The 24,072-nt window shown below is 39.8% G+C and overlaps 1 protein-coding gene across 1 annotated transcript in view; it reads right to left on the bottom strand.

The window, feature by feature from the left end:
• fa2h (fatty acid 2-hydroxylase) overlaps positions 1-24,072 on the bottom strand; it is a 94,503-nt gene that overhangs the window by 4,497 nt on the left and 65,934 nt on the right. The window contains exons 2-6 of the mRNA XM_067997755.1: positions 18,474-18,557; positions 12,963-13,105; positions 6,601-6,707; positions 5,793-5,965; positions 732-984 (exon numbers count right to left, since the gene is read on the bottom strand). Coding sequence (XP_067853856.1) covers positions 732-984; positions 5,793-5,965; positions 6,601-6,707; positions 12,963-13,105; positions 18,474-18,557 — 760 coding nt within the window. The remainder of the gene's footprint in view (positions 1-731; positions 985-5,792; positions 5,966-6,600; positions 6,708-12,962; positions 13,106-18,473; positions 18,558-24,072) is intronic.

Here is a 24,072-nt window from a genome sequence, read left to right as displayed (position 1 = left end):
AAATCAGTTGGATGCTATGGTTTTTTTCTTGGGGGGGGGGGGGTAGAATTGTAGATGTCTTTGAGTGGATGTATAAGATAGGCCGAGGAAGTCACATGCCCACTTGGACAGAGAATGAAGCTCAACACTACGTGGGAAGAAAAATATTAAGGGAAACTCCGCATTTGGAATTTCTACTTCACAGAAGACTTCTGCGATCTCCTGGCATGCATCAATTTACTTTTAGGATTTCATTAATATGGTTTCACAGGGGAAATTTTCAGCTCAGAGAGCAGCCATTTGCTGTTTTAAACAAAGTGCTAACTTCATCATCAGGAGTCACACTCGCCAATATTCACTCAAATCTAAGATGTGCATTTTCCTTTCCTAAAAAGTGCAAGGTAGCCAAAAAACTTAACCGTTGGCAAAACTGGCTTATATGAAATACTCAAAAAGCTCACCCTACATGGGCCTTTAGCATAGATTACAGGCTCAAATCCTAGAGTGGAGCTTCAACTCACAAACTGGTGTGCACGGTTTAAAAAGAAATTTCACGCTCCACGGGTTAATGGACCTCCATTCAGCTTGGACCTTTCTTGCATCTCTTGCAAGGAATGGACAAGCAACTGCTTAGTTAGGCATAAATGGGGAAAAAAGTTAATTGTGCTTAGATCATTAATAGTTTGTAAATTCTGCTGTTCCCCCCCCACCCAATATTAAATGTGAACATGTTGGAAACAAGTCGTACATACCTAATTTTTGGTGTTCAAAATGATGCTTAACATGGTATGCTTTAAGTACATAGAGGTAGCTGCCCTTCTTTGGAGATCCATAATGTAGATAATAATGTATCATATCATAGATGACATAGCCACATAGACCTCCAACAAAGATAGACTTGCCAAATGCTCCTGGAGCAAGCAAGTGGAAAGCAGCAAAAAATAACCCTACAACGAATGACGCTGGAACAGGCGGGAACACCAAACGTGAACCATCAAATGGAGACTGCAGGAGAGAGAGAATAAATTTATGTATTTACAGACATGTTTGCTTAGATGCACAATTTTCACAGAACACAACCTCCTAACCTTCAACTGTCAACAGCATTAATTTGTAATAAAAACAAAATGCTGGAAATACTTAACAAGTCAGGCAACATCTGGAGAAAAAAGTTAACATTTCAGGTCAAATTAGTGCAAAACTTAGAGTTAACAGTTTTGCACTAATTTGTATATGTTAAATTAAGAGTAGCAGAATTACACAGATGGTCTTTAACATCAAGAGCAAGCAGAAGATGCAACTTTCACACTTAAAAAAGCAGTAGGACATCACTTGCTCCTCGAATTCAAAACCTGGCCTGCATTGATATTTACTTTGTGCTATAATTGGGGGTGGAGGGAGCAAAGAGGGAGAGAAATTTGCAAAATAGTGAAATCCTTGATTTGGAAAAGTCGCTCTCTCGCTCTCCCCCCTCCTAGAATGGTGCCCCAATCTCCTAACTAGATGGATAGTGGAAATTTTTCATCAGACACAGTGTAAACAAAAGCTTCTTTGCATTACAGAAAGAAGCTGAGGTGAGGGATGTGAGAGGAGAGAGTACCCTCAGCACAAAAATACCCTCATTAAAAAGTCACCTGATTGTGGTGGTCAATACTCAAACCAGTTCTAAAATGTCCAGGCTCAGGCATGTCTGGCTCAGTATCCTGGCTGTCCAAAGTGGTTTCTGTGGTGCACTGTACACCATGTTATCAGAGCAGCTCAGGGTGAAAGTGGAGGTTTGAAATAATGGATCTCCACAGGAAGGAGAAAAATCAGTAAATTGAATTTCTTTTTCAAATGGCAAGAGCACTTTTGTAGTGATATTTTCTTCTCTGATGCCACAATGTTCAGGACAGTTTCCCTGATTCTTTTAAAGTAATTTACCCATCAGTTTAGCATTAGTCCACTTAGTTTTGGAGGGGCAGGAATCATTGACCAAAAGCCTGTTTAGGCACCTCAATACGAGAACCATGTGATCTTCACCAGTCCCACACTGCAGATGTTCTGCCCATAGCCTCCAGTTATGATGCAGGCAACTGCAATGCAAGGTGTGGTTTAAACAGCAAGGAAACAAGTTATTAAAATTTGTGACATCCAATCATTACAAATCAAACTGTGCAGAAGAACGAGGAAGACTTAAAAAGGAAAATAAAAAAAGGATCCTCGTATACCTTTAGCACTACATCAAAAATAGTGTCAATACTTTGGGTGGGTGGGGGAATGGTAGATTAACTCTGATTGGATGTTGCTGCCTACCTCAATGATTCATGGCAGCCATTACCACATAGTACAAGGAGATTATGCGGGGGGAAATGAACTTGCAAAATCCTGTGATACTTCACCTGCTAGCTCATAACCAAGGTGTACATTCTAGTGCACATGTAGCAATAGTTTGGCAACAGGGTTACCTAAACTTTTGTCAAATAAAACTGATAACTGCCAAGCTTTACTAATGGGATAAAGAATCACAAAGTAGTCTCAGTGAATTACCATGGAAGCTCAAAAGGAACTTGGTGGCATGGAGACTTCATATAATCCAGAATATTTTATCCAAGAATTCTTATTTATCCCTCTCTTAAATGCAAAGTATGATGGTTCTACCACAAGGAGTTAAAGCTCACCAACTTGACAATCAGAAACTAAACTGTCTTAAGCACAATAAATTTAATTTTCAAAAGGTTCCATGAACGATAATACTGGGGAGCACAGAGAATGCTGCATTCTCAGCGATGATTATGGAACTGATTAAGGGAAAGTAAATATGATGTTTAAGGCTTCTCAATTTGAAGGCAGTAATTTTATACTTTTGGTGATTGAGCCAATATCATCCATTTTGCACTGTCATTATACATTTCTCCCAATTTCATTTCTTTTTTTTTTAATAGAATGGAAACAAAAATCAGGAGATGTAGAACTGGTGTCCAGTCTGATAGCACCCGTTTCACACTATCGCCAAAAGTTAAAGTTACCATATCTCCCGATTTTTGTTTCCATTGAAATTAATGGAGATGAAAATGAGACGTGTCTAGCAGCAGCTGATGTAAAATGGGCAATATTGGATCATTGCCAAAAGTTATAATTATCCCCAGACAATGGAAAACAAAGTGCCAAGAGGTTAATGCCCCAAAGAAGGAAAAAAATCCTTAAAGTACCATGAATCTAACAGTCTGGGAAAGGAAAAGGAACCATTACTGCTGATTGGTGATCAAAATAACATCCCTGGAGATGAGCTTGCAGGCCAGATTGTGTAATACAGAAATGGGAGATCGGACTCTGTTTCAAAATCATGAAACAGGCACTTGATTTTTTGGTAATGGTCGACGGGTGTTTTTGCAACTGGAAGGCTGTTTCCAGTGGGGTTCCACAAGGCTTAGTACTAGGTCCCTTGCTTTTTGTGGTATCTATTAATGATCTGGACTTGGATGTGGGAGGGCTTGATCAAGATGTTTGCAAATAATACAAAAATTGGCCATGTGGCAGATAGTGAGGAGGAAAGCTGTAGACTGCAGGAAGATATCAACGGACTGGTCAGGTGGGCAGAAAAGTGTCAAATGGAATTCAATCCAGAGAAGTGTGAGGTAATGCATTTGGGGAGGGCAAACAAGACAAGGGAATTCACAATAAATGGGAGGACAGAGGTGTAGAGGAAGTGAGGGACCTTGGAGTGCATGTTCACAGATCCCTGGAAATAGCAGGACAGGTAGATAAAGGTGGCATATGGAATACTTTCCTTTATTAGCAGAGGCATAGAATATAAGAGCAGGGAAGTTATGTTAGAACTGTATAAAACACTTGTTAGGCCACAGCTCGAGTGCTGCTTACAATTCTGGCCACCACATTACAGGAAAGATATGATTACACTAGAGAGGGTAGAGGAGATTTATGAGGATGTTGCCAGGACTGGAGAATTTGAGCTATAAGATTGGATAGACTGGGGTTGTTTTCTTTACAACAAAAGGAGGCTGAGGGGAGATTTAATTGAGGTGTATAAAATTATGATGGGCCTAAATAGAGTGGATAGGGAGGACCTATTTTTCTTAGCAGAGGGGTCAGTGACCAGGGGGCATAGATTTAAAGTAATTGGTAGAAGGATTAGAGGGGAGCTGAGGAGAAATTTTTTCACCTAGAGGGTGGTGGGGGTCTGGAACTCACTGCCTGAAAGGATGGGAGAGGCAGAAACCCTCATCACATTTAAAAAGTACTTGGATGAGCACTTGACGTGCCATAACCTACAGGGCTATGGGCCAAGTGCTGGAAAGTGGGATTAAGCTGGATAGCTCTTCTTTGACCAGCATGTACACAATGGCAGCCTTCTGTGCCGTAACTTATGATTCTCTAGTCACGATGATGTGGAGATTCTTAAGGGGATGTGGGAGAATAAATGGCAGGAAAGAATGGACTAAAAAAAGCTGATGTATATCAACCAACATGATTGTTAAAATCCTGTGTGCACAGGATAACATTTGACAGATTTCAAAGCCAGGAGCTGGTACTGAGTGGAATCAGTCTGCCTGCGACAGCACTCAATTAGCCAGCACTACGGTTCAGAACAGAACCATGGATTGACAGCTTTCAAAATTGTCAGCTCAAGATTATATTGAGCTTTTAAAAACTTACAGGATTGCAACACTTTCAGAACCTAGCAAAACACTAAAAAGGTCAACATCCCAGAAAGAAATTTAAGGATGTTGTTCAGAATGAGGCCCAAATATAGTGGTAGAAAACATCAGATCAAGTCATGCAAGGACATTCCTTAAGGGCAGTTACCTATGTCAAATCTAAACTGGAGGTTTGTTTTTATTTGGTCAACACTGTACAATCACTTAAGCATTAGCTATGTCAAAACATCAATAAGTGTGCAATACTTACACAAAATCTTTCCAACTATATTCTTGCAAAGTACAATAATAAAATTAGTGCATAATACTAGAACTAACCTTACTGCTGCACAAGAGGCACTACATCCCAGGGCTACAATTAATGCTTATAAGTTGGGCTGTTCCCTTGAAATTCATCAGATTTCTTCAGATTAGGCAAACCTATTTAAGTGAATCTACACTAGATACTTTAATGGTGCATTTAGATATAACTCAGCAGAAGGATGGGATGAAGGGAGGAGCATATTGGCTACTTCATTCAATTGCTCTATTTAATTACTGAAAAAATATTAAGGTTTTGTTTAATTTGTGGTTTTATATAAAGTGTATTGAATAAAAAAGGTACATCTCCATGCGACATCACTTACAAAAGAAAAATTGGTAAAATTGGGATTCTGCTAGCTATCTTCAAAGCATGCACTTTCAGAATAGTCATAATGGAAGTGCAGTAAAATTGCTGCTTCATCCCCAGGTCTGAATTTTGACTGACAGTTTAAATGGGTGCCAGTGCCAGGGAGTACATAGTATAACAACTGCCAGAATAGACTCATCATATCCTTCACAGTCATCCAGAAAGACTATTCTAATTTGGAAAACTGATTAGTTAATTACTAAAAACTGTGCCCTCGTGGAAAAGGGATGTGCGAAGTTCCCTTTAAAAAAGTTTCATTAAAGCAACCTTTATACATGTCAAACTGCTTCAACAATGAATAAATTGAGATTTATAATCCCACTGTGCTTTTCTGAGAAAAAGATTTAAGATGCATTGTCAAATTGAAAATTCCAAAATGGCGATGCTCAAAAAATAATGAATTTCATTACAAAAAAAAGTCAAGCAGCTGCAGGCCCTACTTATAACTTCAGCTCAGGAAGGAGTCTATCCTTTCCTCCAATCACCTTGTGGTGCTGCCCATGAAGCATAAAATGAAGAGTGATGAGGTAGTAATTGCTGGCTGGCGGTTTCATATGGAAAATGAACCGATGGATCAGATACTCAACCAGGGACCACAGAAACATTCCGAGCAAGAATAAAACGGGGAAGCAGTACTTGTGGATGGGGATGGAGTATTCTACAAAAAAAAAGAAACCATTAGTGAATCATTGCTCTTCACTTTACAGGCATCAGTCAGTACAGCATATTTCAGTATTCAGGAAGGCTAGATTACTCTTATAATTGATCTTCTATTAAAGTTTAATTAAATGTTACTACAAAAAGTTAGAGACTTTGGATTGCTCCAAGTCACTGACCAGTTTCCTCATTCTTAAAGCATTAATGGAAAACTACATGAAAAATATTTTGTTCCTACCCCCCAACACCAGTTCCAATTCCTTGTCAAGAGGCTTGGCAGGCCACTGCCAATGCTGCTGGGTAATTGGATACAAGTGTGAATTCTCCCCTCCTTGTGGGAGGAATCATCCAATTTTAGCACCATACCTCAAGAACTTCTTGTGCATCTTGAGCAGAAACCTGTGCACTTCTCTTTGGGAAGACAGCAATGCACAATTTAGATTTGTAAATGCCCACAGTCTACCAGCATGATTAGTCCTGGTGCTACCAGACATAATTTTAGAATCTATGTTGCTTCACTGGTAATTGACTTGGAAGGGGAAGGTGAGAACATATCAAAAGTGGACCAAGCATCATTAAGTATGACTTTTTGCTACACAATTTTGGTTACTTGCTATCCCAAAACTACTAAAATACCTGTTGTAAAGGATGTTAAAAGCCGAGTGTTGCCTTGTGCTAGCTCAGTGTAGCAGTACCAACTAAAGAAAATCACAACGGGAGTCCAAACCAAAGGTACCATATACCTGCGGAGTACAGAATGAAAAAAGACTTCACAGTTCAACAACTAACAGCTTGCTAAAGGGAAATGGACCCAATACAGATGGTATCATCTTTGCAACATGCTAGGTTACCCACCATACATATCTTTCTTATTCTATTGGATGTAGTTCAACCTTCACATACAAAGGAATACATAATATCCAAGGGCATGGAATCTTTAACAGCTTCACATGAAGAGGAGCTACCTTGGTCAGGTGCTTTCCCCATTAATGTTGTATTCAAGGCCTCATCTTGAGCCACACCATAATTCTTTGACTGAAGGCTGGAATGCAAAGTAGGGACATTGGAATGTACACCCACACAAAGGCTTATCAGTAAGCTCTAAGTTGCATCAGAAGAACCCAGAGACAGGAAGCTTTGAAATGTCATTCAACCTCCACAAAGAATGAAGATGACCGTCTTAAGAAGCAATGGCACATTTTTCCTTATTTATTCAATCACCACATACAAATGCAATGTTTTCATTGGGATTTCAGTGATGCTTCATGGGTGAGGACTTCACGATATTTTTCCTGTTGCATATTGATGCCAATACATTACTTACCTAGTGACAATGCGGAAATGTATTCCGCAAAAGTAATGCTTAAAAAGATAGAAATTATGACTTAAATGGTCAGGCTAGTTTGGGGATTGCCAAACTGAAGTGCTTGGAACATAATATTCTCTTAACATGGGACACCTTTAGGTGTAAAAATCCTACACCTTTTGCATAAAGATTACCACTTACCTACCTCACTATAGCTTCCAATCTTTCCTCCCTCTCCAGATCCCATTTCTTGAATTGTACTGTCTGCTTCAACCTTCCCATGCAACTTATTTCACAACTTTTATCAGTTGATTGGAAAAGATTTTGCCCAATACACCATCTTGCTCTTAACTTTCCATTGTATTGATGGTATTTGAACCAGTCACAATTGTAAAATATTGATCAATTTTGTCAATTCCCTTCATAAACATTGAAAGCTTCAGTTAGATCTTTAAAGCCTCCTCTTTTCCAAGGAAACTAAACCCAGCTTCTTCAACCTTCCCTCAATGTATACATTCCAGATAACCAGAATCTAATTGCTGTTCATCTCTGTACCCTCAGGACGATAATATTCTTCCACTGATTACATAACCAGGATTGCAGACACCACTCCAAATGCCTGACCAATGTCTCATGCAGAAACAATACTTCATTTGATTTGTGCTCTGTCCCCCTACTAATGCAACCAGATACCTTCATTGCCATTTTATCACAACTAAGCATTGGGTCGACTGTTCTGATGAATGATACACACCCGAATCATCATAACCCAGTCTTTTCTCTTAAGATGGTGACTGACCTGCTGTTTATTAAGCATTTACTGTTTTAATTTCAGGTTTCCAGCATTTAGTTTATGTTTAAACATTAGCATTGGCAGTTTACTGAAATATCTGCAATGATCACTTTAGCTTTTTTTCAAATCAGTACAACTACTCATGATGCATACACCCCCTTTTTTGGTTCTTTGATTTTGTGGAATTTTACCGGCTACATATCTGTCCAACAACTTAAATTTGTATTGAACTGAATGCCTTGCCCTGCCCCCACTACATCAGCACAAAGACTAAACTATCAAGTTAGCTGGGATATGATTTCGAAGAGTGAAGCTGGTTCTTGAACCTTTATGTAACAATATCAATGAAGAAGCCAATGAAATGCAAAATCTTAGATAAGAATGCTTCACTTTTGTCACATTACGTTCAAGGGCTGGTAATCATCCAGAAAGCACAACTGCACTTTCCAAATTCAGGCTGCCAGACTAAGACAATAATGCTTAATATCACAAATTACTCTACACCACTGCCATACAGAGAGTGTCAAGTCAAACTTTCTACATTTTTGGGACAAAGTAGTCATAGGACTCTGAACGGGCTCAATTTTTTTTCTGGCAGTTCCTGGCCAATTTAGAAACACTAGGATGATAAGTTAACAACCCAAATAATTATTTATTCTGTCAGATGTGAAGCTTTCTTCACATAGGAAACACTTGACTGGATAATAAAATGTAATGCATTTATTTGAAGTGCTAAAGTTTTGTGTGCAACAAAATGGAATTTCTTTTTAAATGGAAGAAGCATATGGCAGTAAGATCTTGCCACTTATTTCTTTAGAACTGAAATCAAGTTAAGAAAATTGAGATGTGGTTTTATGATGGCTGGACCCTTAAGCTAAAGTAGATCAAACCATAAAGACAACAAATCCTGTGAAACAAGAATGATCAAGGAAGTGATCTTGAAAAATGAATACACCCTGTGCTTCTGGGAATCTTGCAAGAACTCTTGGTCAGAACGGAGTTACTGGAAACCACAAAGGAGAACAGATAGCTGCACGAAGATTAATGAATCCAATATCAGAGAGCACCAGGGAAAAATCAAAGTTCTTGTGCTCAGCACCTTAATAAACTGAAGGAAATTGAGCACTCAGAAGAAATTAACATCTCTTCCCAAACTGTCTGAGCTACTTTGCATGATGAATCAGTCAGTGCCACCTTTTATTAGACCATTCCCAAAATGGTCCCCATCTTCCTGACCTGAATTTGGAGGTGTGCTTCTTCGAAGCAGAACTCAGTTCGAACAAAGCCAGTCATGTCTGGAGGCACTTGCACCAAAATCGCCATGATGGGATCCTTGAGCTGAGACAGGAATAAGCGTCCAAAAATCATGAGTAGAGGAGGTGCCACCAAGTGTTGGGTGCATCAGCAGGAAGGATCATGGTTATCCAGTACAGATTTTAACCAAATGCTGTCACCTTAAGGTCTACCTAAAGGGATGGCTGGTACTTAGAACATGAAAACAAAATCATTCCTCAGCAGAAGTTGCACCAAAAGATTTGGAAGATATAGACTACGTTGGAAAACAAGTACATTTTGGAAAAAAAGCTCAATTAGTTGACTGTAAAACTAAAGTGCAAAAATCTCCATGAGGAAAAAACGATACTTTCGCATGTACGTAAACAGAAGCGGAAAGAAACTAAGATGTGACTCTGGATGACAAGACAGGCCACCTGACCAAGATACCCCACATGGTAGCAATATACAGGGAGCAGTGAGACTCATGCTTCTTGCTTTGTTGGATAACAGAATATTCATTTGTACGTGATATTGAACTTCATGCTAATAATTCAATTTTCATTCTTTAGTATCATGACTTTTATAAATGGATTTTTGTTTAAAATGTTGTTTAAGGTAACTAACTAGTGGGGCACAGTATTATACACTAAGGTGGAAATGCTCTGTCACAATAAAAGCTGGTTTCCTTTGGGTCGAAGTTGAATTCACTGCAGAGTAAACATCAATTGATAATTTGTTTTGACTCTGGTTTGGATGGTTACTTCTCGCAATAATCAAGTCCAATGACCTGGGGATTTAACAGGACAAATTAGAACTCTAAAAAATGGAGAGGAATGTAAAAAATCAACAGTGCTGACACTCACTACATTAAAATAAATTAAGTTTTGGTCAGGACCTTTTGCTCTTCCTGGGTTTGTTTTTAAATAGTGAACCTACAGAAGGAGGAGTGAATGGGCTATTTACCCAGCATCACAGCTCTGGGTAATGAATCATGGACAGCAGGCCCACTCTAAATACCATAACCACCAATACAAATTAATTACTCCCTCTCCACTATACTCCATTTTAATGCATGATTGAGCCATTCATAACTCATTTTGGTTTCTACGCCCCCTTACAATCAGACTGGGTATTTGAACAATTATGCAATAGTTGTTAGATATTAACTTCCATCACCATACACACTAGTTCAAAAGTGACTTTTTAAAAAAAAAAATAGCAGAAGCATGCTACAGACAGCATGCAATAACTGCATGCACAGCAAGAAGGCAGGCACCTAAAAAAATGCTTCCATTTCGTGTTTGAATGTGAGGAGAACTTTTATAAAGAGCCCAATGCTTTAAGTATTTCAGATTACTGGGAACATATCAACTTTGCATATATTCTAATGGGAAAAACTGGTGCTTTAAGGGAAGATTGAGATGGGAACTTGGTAGCATGGATTTCAGTCAGCTATACAATGGATCCATTGTTGACTTAACAGATGCAAAATATACACACCCCTTTATGAAATTGTTTGGGAGCCTTATCAAAGCCAGTGGAATATTGATAAAAGGATGCTTCATCTCGTTTTTTAGTCAACAAACACTGCTCATTTATCGCAGGTCATGAACTATTAGAACGTCATTGTGAGGAGCTACTGCACTTTGTACAGCCAACTGTTGCCTTTATTCACAGCTCACAAGTACGATGACTCTATTTCTGGGTACCACTGGGGATTTCAACAGGTGCAGAAAATAATCAAGAAGGCAAATGGAATGCTGGCCTTTATCTAGAGGACTAGAGTACAAGGGGGCAGAAGTTATGCTGCAGCTATACAAAACCCTGGTTAGACCACACCTGGAGTACTGTGAGCAGTTCTGGGCACCGCACCTTCGGAAGGACATATTGGCCTTGGAGGGAGTGCAGCGCAGATTTACCTAAATGATACCCGGACTTCAAGGGTTAAGTTACGAGGAGAGATTACAGAAATTGGGGTTGTATTCGAGTTTAGAAGGTTAAGGGGTGATCTGATCGAAGTTTATAAGATATTAAGGGGAACAGATAGGGTGGATAGAGAGAAACTATTTCTGCTGGTTGGGGATTCTAGGAGGGCACAGTCTAAAAATTAGAGCCAGACCTTTCAGGAGTGAGATTAGAAAACATTTCTACACAAAGGATGGTAGAAGTTTGGAACTCTCTTCCGCAAACGGCAATTGATACTAGCTCAATTGCTAAATCCGAGATCGATAGCTTTTTGGCAACCAAAAGGTATTAAGGGATATGGGCCAAAGGCAGGTATATGGAGTTAGATCACAGATCAGCCATGATCTTATCAAATGGCGGAGCAGGCATGAGGGGCTGAATGGCCTACTCTTGTTCCTATAGCTGGCATGATGTGGAATTTTGCCAAACCTTTCTATAAGATGCAATAGATCTGGCTCCAAAGATCTCAACCATTTCAAAAAGCTGTTGAGGCTAAGTAAATGGAAAATTTGAAGACAGATTGATAGATTTTTTGTTCAGCAAAAGTATTGAAGGGTAACTGAACCAAGGCAGGTAGATGGAGTTAAGATACAGATCAGCCATGATCAAATTGAATGGTGGAACAGGTTTGAGGGGCAGAGTGGCCTTCTCCTGTTCCTATGTTCCAACACACTCATTACCCTATGTAAACTGAGTGTTTGGACTTTTTCCAGTTATGTTAATAACTGTTTCGAAGTACTTTATATGTATTTGCTTACTCCAATTGAAACTAGTGGATAACTAATCAGAGGGGTCTCTATTAAAAAGGTATCTAATCATTTTTTTAAAAACTGAAATTCTTGAATATATAAGACATAAAATTCTTCAATGATTCAACCATTCCCAGCTTTGATTATAAATATGACAGATCCATCATTGCTCAATTACCGTAAGCCAAATCGACAGGAGAGGCTAAAATAGAATGAGACGTAAAATATTAGATTGATAGCTGCAATAATTTCTATAACAATCTGGTTTTGGCTCGAAAACTCCTGCACAAAACCCATATCCATTTCTTCGCACTTACACCAAACGAGTCACCAATGCTCGTACTGATGGGTGTTCATGTATTCCGATGATAAAATATACAATACTGAGACATAATCTGCTGTCCAGTTTTACAAATCAGGGCATTGAATAATCGAAAGTCTTTGCAAATTTCTGTTTGAGAAAGGTGTTTTTGTAGAACTAAAACAGCATCAATGCTTCAGGCAGAGCCCACTTAAAGGGAAGATTAGGTTAACATTTGAAGTGGAGGAAGACATAGGGCTATTCAGAGAAAGAGCGACATAGTGGGATTATTTTTGGATTGCTCTAGCAAAGAGTCAGCACAGACCCAATGGGCAGAATGGCCTCCTCCAATGCTGTAATCTTCTATGGAATATTCTTTCCTCTGAAGTGGATCAGATGGGATAATTCCCATTTTAAATAAAGGATATCTTGATTAATGTATAGATTAGATATAACTCCCAATACATATTACCGTTGATTCAGTTTTCTGTAATCAAAAGCTTCATCCAAAATTATATCCAAAACCTATTTTTCAGTTAAATTACATTGGAACTTTCCAAAGGATGAATTACATGAACTGTGAGGCAAGCAGCGACTTCAGTTCCTTACCAGGCTGTTTTTGAGCAGGCTTCTACTAAATCTGAATAGAAGAGGCGGATGGGCCGATCTACCGGTTGATGCACCCATTCTTCGTACTTCTCACGCAAATGCCCAACTTGCCACAGCAATGGTTTATTCCAATCTACTAGGTCCTGGAGGATTACAATCAGAGAAGCACTGCATTAACCCCTTTACTAGCATTTAAATTATTTTTTAAAAACAGCTGGACTAACCTCAATGCCAACTGAGGAGTCCATTTTAAATTCACCCTGCTTTACATTCTTATTGGCTAAAAAGCCATTTCTGCTTCCTGTTTATTAATAGGAAAGTTTCTATGATTGAATCCAAGACTCATTACAATGCCCCATTGGTCTGAAATTGAAACTGATGGTACCCATGAGTGGCAAGTGACCAAAGCCCATCAATAAATTGCCTAGTGTTTCAGACAATTCCAGTTTCAGGGATTTTAAAAAATATGAATTTGTGCAAATATCATTAATACAGCAATCAAATTTGGACACGATTGGGATACTCAGCAATAAAGGAAGAACAATTGGCTTAACAGACTTCAACTCAGGCTTGCATTAATACTAAATTGTTCAGATTTTCATTTCAGGTTACATCCTCATCAGAACTCAACTATATAATTGTAAGCATGATTCTATTCAAGAGATCCATGAACATATGTAAGGATAGGCATGTAGAGATAATAGAATAAACTAGTTGGTATTATACAGAATTATACAATGAGCTAGACTACTGTATGGTTAAGATAGGTTACCGAGAGCAAGAGCCCCAGTGCAGATAGATTGGACAGGATGAGATTAAAGGCTACACAGAGAATTGTAATGAGCACTCATTCATCCATACGTTAGAAAGACATTAATGGACACGTGGACTGATAGCAGCTGACTTAACCGATAAACAAGCTGACATATCAACAGCATGTACACAAAAGGTAATGGCGTATTGGACCCAGTAGTTTACCATACAAGTACAGGCTACACTGTTGTACTTCAGGAACTCTGACTCAGGACTACTGCAAGCAGTGGAGAGAAGCTAACTCACCAGCCTTGATATGTTCTATGCCTGTGAGTTTTGTGACATCTCAGCCACTGCATCTAATGGGTTATATTTTAATAAAAAAGTTATCAAACATGTCAATATTTCCTAGTCCTTTAATGTACACTGAGGTGAAGGATAGCAAGCATCTTAAAAATCCAACAAGCACTACGTAAACAGTGATGCTTAAATTGTCTCATCTTTACATAAACTCCACTGCCTGTGTCCTAACTCGCATCAAGTCCCGTTCACCCATCACACCTGTGCTCCCTGACCGCCTCAATTTTCACTCATTTGTTTTCAAATCCTTCCTCCAGCCCTACAACTCTCCGATCTCTGCACTCCAATTCTTGCCTCTAGTGCATCCCCAATTTTAAAAATCACCACCATTGGCAGCCATGCCTTCAGCTGCCTAGGTTCCAAGCTCTGGAATTCCCTCCCTAAAACTCTCTCCTCCTTCAAGACGCTCCTTAAAACCTAACTTTGACCTAGCTTTTGGCCACCTGACCCAATAACTCCTTATTTGTCTCTGTCAGATTTTGTTTGATAACACTATGAAGCGCTTTGGGACGTTTTACTATGTTAAAGGCACTATATAAATGCAAGTTGTTGCAGATTGCACTGATTTCTAAATGTTAACTCTAGCCTTTCCCTGTGAACATGGGTGGCAAAATGATCACTTCTGGAAACAAATTTGTTAAAACCCAAAAATCCCAGTGATGCTCAGTTTAGTTCAACAAGTCAGAGTGCTGCAAACACCACATTTCTGCAAATTGTTTCTCAAGATCAGTTTCCCCAATGAACTCTGTATACAGTAACTGTAGATCACAAGGATAGAATCACATGACAAGACAGAGCAAACAGAGTCCAGATTTACCATTAGCCAATTAAAAAAGGTGAAGAAACAGTCAGCAGCTAATTACACAGCATTATCTGGCCAGAGTCTAGAAATTATGGGCATCCTGGAAAATGCAGCCACAGGCATGTGCTAACATTCCAGGGTGCAACACAAGCTCTTGGTCTTGCCTTCAGGGGAAAGATTAGAAGTTTGGAATTTTCCCATGAGGGACAAACTGAAAGGAGAGTTACCCCAAGGTAATCCTGCACACATTCCAACATTTGAATCAAGACCAACCTTGGCAGAGGCCTGGAAGCAGATTGTTTGCCCTGCCCTCCCCTCCAGGCCAAAGAAACAGAGGGGAATTGGGAAAGAGATTGACCATGCAGATGTAAATTTTTTTTTTAAAAGCCCTAAATGCAGCATAAGTAGTGTAATGTCTAATTTAGAGATACGGTTTTACTTTACTTATGAGAAACATAAGATTTGTGAAAAATGTCAAAAAAAGAAGAAACTTGGATTACAGAAAAAAGGAATCAAAGATATATGTTAGTAGACAGAATTTTAAAACAAATCCATACCCACTTGAGTAGGAAGAAAATTAGCTTGGAACTGCAAGTGTTTTTAAAACAGTCTAAAGGCTACTCACCGGGTTGCGGTTCGACAGACATTTATCCACATAACCATTATTCAGGTTTAAAGTGATTGAGCATCAGTCAGGCCTGATTCTGCCCTGATCTAACATCCATACGAGCACATTCTGCTAAATCTCCTCTGCACCCTCTCCAAGGCCTTGACATCCTTTCTAAAGTATAGTGCCCAGAACTGGAGGTCTAATCAGTGATTCATAAAAGGTTTGCCATAATGTCCTTGCTTTTGGACTCTATGCTTCTATTAATAAAGCCCAGGAACCCATATGCTTTAATAGCCATCTCAACTTGCCCTGCCACCTTCAAAGATTTGTGGATGCGAGCCTCTGGGTCTTTGTTCCGGCAGCCCCTTTAAAATTTTACCGTTTCATTTATACTGCCTCTCCTAACTCTTTGAAAATGCAACACTTGACATTTCTCTGCATTAAATTTAATCTGCCTATGTCTATTTCACCAGTCTTTCTACATCCTCCTGAAGACCACTACATTTCCAAGCTTTGTGTCATCTGCAAATTTGAAATTACTCCCCCTATATCCAAGTCCAGGTCATTAATGTCAAAAAGTGCAGTGGTCCAAATACCAACCCCTGGGGGACTCCACTGTAAACTTCCATGCACTCTGAAAAACAACCGTTCACAACAATCCCTAGCCAAATTTTCCCTTCCTAACTCAGGAGCACTTAAGACCAACTTTGGTACCTCAACACTGCTAAAATCAGCTGACTTAGCACACACTGGCATGAAACTGGCTTAAACTCGAAAGGTAAACATTTTTAAAAAGGTTTCAGTCTTGCCATAACACTAGCACAATATAGGTAGCAACATGCAGGTGAAAATACAAGAGACGGATGCCAGGTATAGTTAGTTACTGCAAAAACCAGCAATATTTCAACAGCTCACTAGGAAGTAAACTTTATTATTACAGTAAGGTGACAATCTAGGCTTAAAAACCTCAACTACACTAGAGCACATTTTCTTGGAACAGCACTGTTCTTGACCAAGTAGAAAAACCAGACAAAAGCTCCATGTTAAGGAAACTGGCAATTTAAAAATTAGCAGTGAAAAGATTTAAACAAAAAAACAGAAGGCAAGATTATTTTTACTTTAAAATAGCAAGCTGCAACACAATATGCATGGTTGTGAAAATTAAAAACGTTTACCATGAGCCTGGGACATGATAAATGGATTGAGTGCAGATCTCCAGCCCTGCCGAACAATCTATCTGCACGTGAATACATTTTCAGCAAGTGTTCAGTATAACATGGCAAACATGGAATGGTGAGCAGCTCAAAAACACATCACATCAGAGGTGAACTCAGTCTTAACAGATGTGCAGTTGAACTGCTAGAAATGAACAGAATTTGTTCTGCAGAGATAACTAGACTGGCAACATTCTAAGTTTGTTGGAGACCCTTTGTTAAAAAGATGTATTTTCCTATTAGAGCCTCTCAGATCCAATTATCTTTTTGAAATATGTTAATAAGCACAAAAAGCAAAAATCAAGATTTTCTGCAAGACACACTCCAATGGATCTCACATGGCATGTGAAAAAAAATCACGAACAGTTATTGATGGATTCATCTTTTCCCCTTACCTTTTGAGTCATGCTTTCCTTCTCCCCTTAACCAAGGTTTCTTGTATTGATATTTTATTACTGATTTTATCCTTTGGATCTTTTTCATTTTATTACTTCAATGAATCTTAATTTGTTTTTGCATGTGCATGCACACATTACCTTCAGGCTGTGATATTGCTGCACTGTAAGAAATGCTTTCAGCCCAGAATTATCACGAGGCGGTCAGTGGGAACTAGGACTCAGGAGAGGGAACCCAACTGGAAGTGGCAGTCAGCTGTAACCTGGCAACCTCAGCATTACGCCCAACTGAGCACCAACTGGAAGCTGCAGCCTTGGAGTGGGGAGGGCCAGTAGTTATATGACTGCATGGAGCTCACGCAATGGAGGTCTAATAGAAAGCAAGCTCCAGGAAAAGCAGCAAAACTGAAGCTCTGGACCCTTCCAGGCTTCTAAAGTAAAAACCTATTGGGATGGATTTCCAAAAAGACATAATTTCATGCATAAATTTAATTTTTTTCTGAATTGCTTAAGTTTTTAATACCTTGGTGATTTTTAACAAAAGAGCTGTATACACAGTTGAGAAAACATTGCCTTCCAAAGTAAATGGGAAAACTCAGATTTGATGTATAGCTTTTCCTACCCATCTATAATTTTAGTGAATCAGAATGACTAACCTATATATATATATATATATATATATATATATAGTGGTTATTTGAGCCAAAATCAGGAACCAATTTGTTTTGTAGTTGCAAAACATTCAACACGTGTGGCATTCTATACACAATTAAAATTGTATAGAAATTAGGTATTACAGCTATTCTATGGAGAAAATGATCTGCAGTGCTTTAAGAGTTGAAGAGGGAGTCTCATCACCAGGTATCTTTAAAATAGTTACAATGTTTAATTAAAAACAAAAATGATGGAATGGGAAGTGCAGTGAAACAGTGAGTTGGACATACAAGACACTAAGTTAATCAAATCTGAGCACAACAGTGCAAGGTAACTAAATGACTAACACTGGTTAATAACAGTCAATGGCACAGGTTGATTTGGATCATTTCATACGATCAGGTTAAGTAACATTGCATGCTATTACCTCTACTTTCCTTTCTCTCCACCCTTCAACACCAATATTCAGACATTAATATTCAGCAAATGGGCATAAACAAAATTGGATCAATTAGGTATAATGCTCTAATTGTTTAAGTTTTAAAGATCCCCCACTAAATATGGATTTCCCAAACGTGTACACCTGTCAGCTACTGAAAAGCTTTAAAAAGTGAGTCACTCCACAGGACAGTGAAATTATTCTGAACAAATAACTTTACATAAAAGTGAGCAGTTAGAGAACATGCAGTAATTACAGTAAAACAGGCTTTAACAAGTCCTTACATTGTCTGGATCCACCGACTTGCATCTGGCATCCATCACCAGATTTGATGCCTGCTTGGCTGTACTTCTCCTTTCTCGGACAGCCTGTGGAATTTTTTTTAAAAATCAGTCATAATCCAGTATAAAAGCAGATAACAAACTAACAGTGTAATGCAGTAGATTACCCATTTGTACAATGGTCATTACAAAATGTTTACTTCACATCCTATTTTGCAATTTAATGTTTTCCTACTTTGACTCTGCAAGCAACACCACATCTACTAAAAAGGCCAGATAGCAGTTTCCCAGCTGCTGCCAATGCTGCATTCTTACATTAGGGGTCTGGCCAGTGAGGGTAAAATCCTATTGTACAGAACACAAAATCATTTACTGTTTTGGATTCCAACAGATTAAATGTATTGTTAGTGTAGTAGATGGCTGACCATAGTTTAGAATTGAACGTTAAGTAGAAGCTACAAGATTTCCCTGAAAGCAAAATGGCTGCTGCCCTTTCTAAATAAAATACATGAAGGTCACTTGCCCATCCTAAAGGCCCCAGATGAGCTCCTTCATTAACACAACCAACAAAATCACAAAGGTGTTAAAAAGTAATTCAACTGTACACAGACTCAATGGTCAAGGTGAATTGCAATGGGTGTATGCTGTTCTCGTCCATTCAAGGGCAGAGTTCAGGATGAATTCCCCAGCTTAAAGCTAGATTTTGTTAATGAATCTCCCCATGTTCACTACTCTCTCCCCATGTTCACTACTCTCTCCCCATGTTCACTACTCTCTCCCCATGTTCACTACTCTCTCCCCATGTTCACTACTCTCTCCCCATGTTCACTACTCTCTCCCCATGTTCACTACTCTCTCCCCATGTTCACTACTCTCTCCCCATGTTCACTACTCTCTCCCCATGTTCACTACTCTCTCCCCATGTTCACTACTCTCTCCCCATGTTCACTACTCTCTCCCCATGTTCACTACTCTCTCCCCATGTTCACTACTCTCTCCCCATGTTCACTACTCTCTCCCCATGTTCACTACTCTCTCCCCATGTTCACTACTCTCTCCCCATGTTCACTACTCTCTCCCCATGTTCACTACTCTCTCCCCATGTTCACTACTCTCTCCCCATGTTCACTACTCTCTCCCCATGTTCACTACTCTCTCCCCATGTTCACTACTCTCTCCCCATGTTCACTACTCTCTCCCCATGTTCACTACTCTCTCCCCATGTTCACTACTCTCTCCCCATGTTCACTACTCTCTCCCCATGTTCACTACTCTCTCCCCATGTTCACTACTCTCTCCCCATGTTCACTACTCTCTCCCCATGTTCACTACTCTCTCCCCATGTTCACTACTCTCTCCCCATGTTCACTACTCTCTCCCCATGTTCACTACTCTCTCCCCATGTTCACTACTCTCTCCCCATGTTCACTACTCTCTCCCCATGTTCACTACTCTCTCCCCATGTTCACTACTCTCTCCCCATGTTCACTACTCTCTCCCCATGTTCACTACTCTCTCCCCATGTTCACTACTCTCTCCCCATGTTCACTACTCTCTCCCCATGTTCACTACTCTCTCCCCATGTTCACTACTCTCTCCCCATGTTCACTACTCTCTCCCCATGTTCACTACTCTCTCCCCATGTTCACTACATCCAACACTTTCAGCATTCAGGCTACAGTTGCTTGACATATTAAAAATGTTATGAACGAAACGGTCCTAAAAACCATTGTCTGGGGGATGCATTGTAAATGATACGCCTTTTCTCTTATGGTGTCTCCATTTTGGGAAGAACGTATAAGAAATAGCACCATGACCTCATAGTATGTTGTGTCAAGCACTCCATCTGTTCCAAGCACCAGCAGATAGTAACACTCCATGAAGTTTGTTAATGAGTTTGAGGAAGGGGCACTCGGTGAATCGCGAGTATGCAGGAGATGAAGCAGAAATATCTGGCCAGGCTGTGAGCCCATACTGCAGGTCAGCTGTATGGGCAAGGGCTTGGTATCCTGCTGGGCCTAAAGGTTGCTGATGCAGGAGCGGAAGGTTTTGCAACATTCTTTGAGTCCACCATGAGCAGGAACTGCTGGATGCTCAGAATGCATTTCTGATATCACTGCAGTCACGCACAAGAGTTTTACTCAAATACAGTGTACCACGGAGTGAGTGGCATCTTCACAGCCAGCTGCAGGGGAGCCTCAAAGCAGCAAATGAGCAAATGTAGAACAATGTTCTTTCACGAGTGCTGTGACTGGTGCCATTGAGACCCTGGTTACAGGAGTCTATCTCTGGACAGACAGGAAATCATTTGGAAAGAGCAGGGAATAAGTGTTTCAGCTTCCTCAGAGACAACTTATGGACAGCTCTCATAACAGGGGCTCTGATGTCACACAGGTCAAGTTTGTTCTCTGTAGTCTTTGACATTAGCCAGGTTTCAGTGCCATATAGGTAGGTTTAAGAAGTTGCTGTTGTATGGTTTGAACTTTTGAGCGATGTTTTAGTTTTTTCCATTTGGAAACACTGGCGGCTTAGCCAACTTTTGCAGGTAACTCTCTTCCAATGAGACTTTTTTCCCCTGGAGAGTAGGAGGTTAAGGGGTGATCTTATAGAAGTCTATAAAATAATGAGGGGCATAGATAAGGTCGATAGTCAAAATCTTTTCCCAAAGGTAGGGGAGTCTATAATGAGGGGGCATAGATTTAAGGTGAGAGGGGAGAGATACAAAAGGGTCCAGAGGGGCAATTTTTTCACTCAAAGGGTGGTGAGTGTCTGGAACGAGCTGCCAGAGGCAGTAGTAGAGGCGGGTACAATTTTGTCTTTTAAAAAGCATTTGGACAGTTACATGGGTAAGGTGGGTATAGAGGGATATGGGCCAAGTGCAGGCAATTGGGACTAGCTTAGTGGTATAAACTGGGCGACATGGACATGTTGGGCCGAAGGGCCTGTTTCCATGTTGTAACTTCTATGATTCTATGAATGAGAAATTTAATTGTGATATTGACCAAAAAAAGACATTTGCAACATGTTGCATATTTGGCTTTAATGGTAGCATTCTAGTAAACTCCTTGCCCTCTAAGTCCAAAACTTGTGTCTTCCCCTTAATATCAGCAGAACCAGCTATTTGTAATATCACAGGATGGTTGCGTTCACAAGTAACAAGACATTTTGCCAAAAGGACTAGGTTTAGTGATTAGGTGGTTTGCTGCTATCTTTCTGCCCGAGCAGATACGCTGACACTGCAGGAAAAAGTTTTAAAAATCTCCAACTCCAGGAATAGCATCACTGGGGAGAACTGAAACTTAAAAGCTGAAGTCAAGAAAAAAATAGTATCACAGCACAATTCAAAGGCTTGATCCAACCCCACTGACCAGAGGTGCTGCTTCACATCCTTAATAAATCAGTCACACCATCCACTGTGATCATATGATGTAATAATGCACCAGACTCCATCACTCCTTCAGAGATGCAAATACATCTTATCTATAGATAAGCGATCTAATTATGGATCCTCAGAGCAAAATCCTTGAATTTAGTCATTGTCTTTATCCTTCAACATTGAGACACCCTAATCAAACTGTTCAGAGATACTTCAATGTTTGTAGACTGGGGTCATTAACCATTACATTAATACCAATACAACATCCTGAGCAACCAAAATTAGATTTGGTGAAATTGGACTTATTCATCCTTGGGTCCCACTATAAAGTGGATAAAGTTACAGCACAATGTCCAACAACAACTTGCATTTATATAGTGCCTTTAATGCAGCAAAATGTCAATGCACTTCAGAAGAGTGTTAACAGACAAAATTTGACTGAGCCACATAAGGAGATAGGACAGGTGACCGAAGCTTGGTCAAAGAGATAGAATTGAAGGACAGTCTTAAGGAGAAGTGTGATAGGGCAAGAATTCCAAAGCTTAGGGCCTGGACAGCTGGAGGTATGGCTGCCAATGGAGGGGTGAAGGAATCAACGACACACAAGAGGCCAGAATTGAAGGAACGCAGAGTTCGGGGAAGGTTATAGGGCTGGGAGGAAATTAGAGAGATAGGGAGGGGCAGGGCCATGGAGGGATTTGAACACCAGGATGGAGAATTTTAAAATCTCCAGGCAGAGATCCAATAGGTTCATACCCCATGCAGCACACTTATCTTCACTGAAGCTAGAGCCACCACTTGCTTTTGGGCAAGGCCTAACATTCTCAGGAGGTCAGAAGCAGAACTACAAGCTCATGTGCAGATGTTAACTTCAGAGAAATTAAGACCTTGAACAAGTTTCATCATTTAAAAAAAAAATGTACCAAGGCAGAAATGACTTGTGCATGACTTGGTTCACAGCTTCACTGGCAGAGGCCTAGCAGGGTTATAATAACTTGCATTTATATAGCACCTCTAACATAGAAAAAAAAGTAATGAACGGGGGATGTTTTTCTAAGAATGGTGCATGGCCTCAGCTTTGGTTTGGGGGGGGGGGGGGGGGGGGGTGGTGGTGAAGCTTTAGTGTTTGAAAAATAAATCTTCCATATGAGGACAGCCAACAAAGAACGGAAGAGAGTCAATTTATAAAAACGGCATCACTTATGACAAATCAAACATCAGACGCAGGGCAGTGGGATCTCACATACCCCCGGGTCACCACCACTGCTGGGTCGATGGTTAGAAATGGAAGAAATCAGAGCAGGGTGCCAACACATCTTCAGACTTCATAGCTGCACAGCTTGGACTGGTTGCAGGCAACTTCCTTACATTTTATGCAGCGCTATAGAAAAAGGCATCCATTTGCATCAAGGTCACCCAACTCCACAAAGCTGGTACCTAGTTATCAGATGTCCAGGAAAGAGTTTAATTATTTGCACCATTTATTAATGGTTTGCAGCTCAATTATTTCAAATGCCAAGCTATCCTGTCACCTATAAAGAATTTGGTGGTGTAAGTTCCCACAGTCACCACTGGACTGGCAGCCAAGTGTTGAGTAACCAAAACAAAATGAAGTACAAGTGAGAGCTGAATGTACAGTCAGTCCCTTTATAGGAGGATCTATGTATTTGATTGGTCCAATGGTTCTGTTTGCTAATAGAGTTACATTGGTCAAATTAATACATGTGCATAAGCAGACCTCAAGTTTTACGTTATAGAATATGTAATGTCTGATTACTGTAAGTTACTGATCATGGCTTGTATGAATATTTATAACAGATGTAGTGTCAAATGTCACTTGCAGTAGTTCTGTAGAGTAACAGTACATAAGTTACCCAGAAGTTAGTCTTTCACAACCATTGTGTTTCACAGCCAATGAAGTACTTTTTGAAGTGCACTGTTGTAATGTAGGGAAACTGTTAAGTGACTTTTACAACACTGCATGCTTCAATTTTCATTTTGCAGTGCAAGAAATAACTAACCATAGCCATTCAGCTAACAGTTTGGGGAGTTTAAGTCTCAGTGCACTTCCTACTGTAGATGTAGGACTATTTTATCAACAAGGGCCCCAACACTCTTGTTGCTAGAATGGGGATTAAATATTATATCCTTTTTGAAGCAGATCACACCCAAGGAGTTGGCAAGGTGAACGATGACTTGTTCTGTGATTATTCAACCAACTCTGGA

The sequence above is a fragment of the Heptranchias perlo genome, chromosome 16, assembly GCF_035084215.1.
Source record: "Heptranchias perlo isolate sHepPer1 chromosome 16, sHepPer1.hap1, whole genome shotgun sequence".
NCBI classification, from domain to species: domain Eukaryota; kingdom Metazoa; phylum Chordata; class Chondrichthyes; order Hexanchiformes; family Hexanchidae; genus Heptranchias; species Heptranchias perlo.
Note: the sequence above shows the minus strand (reverse complement) of the source record. Positions and strands in the feature narration are given on the sequence as shown.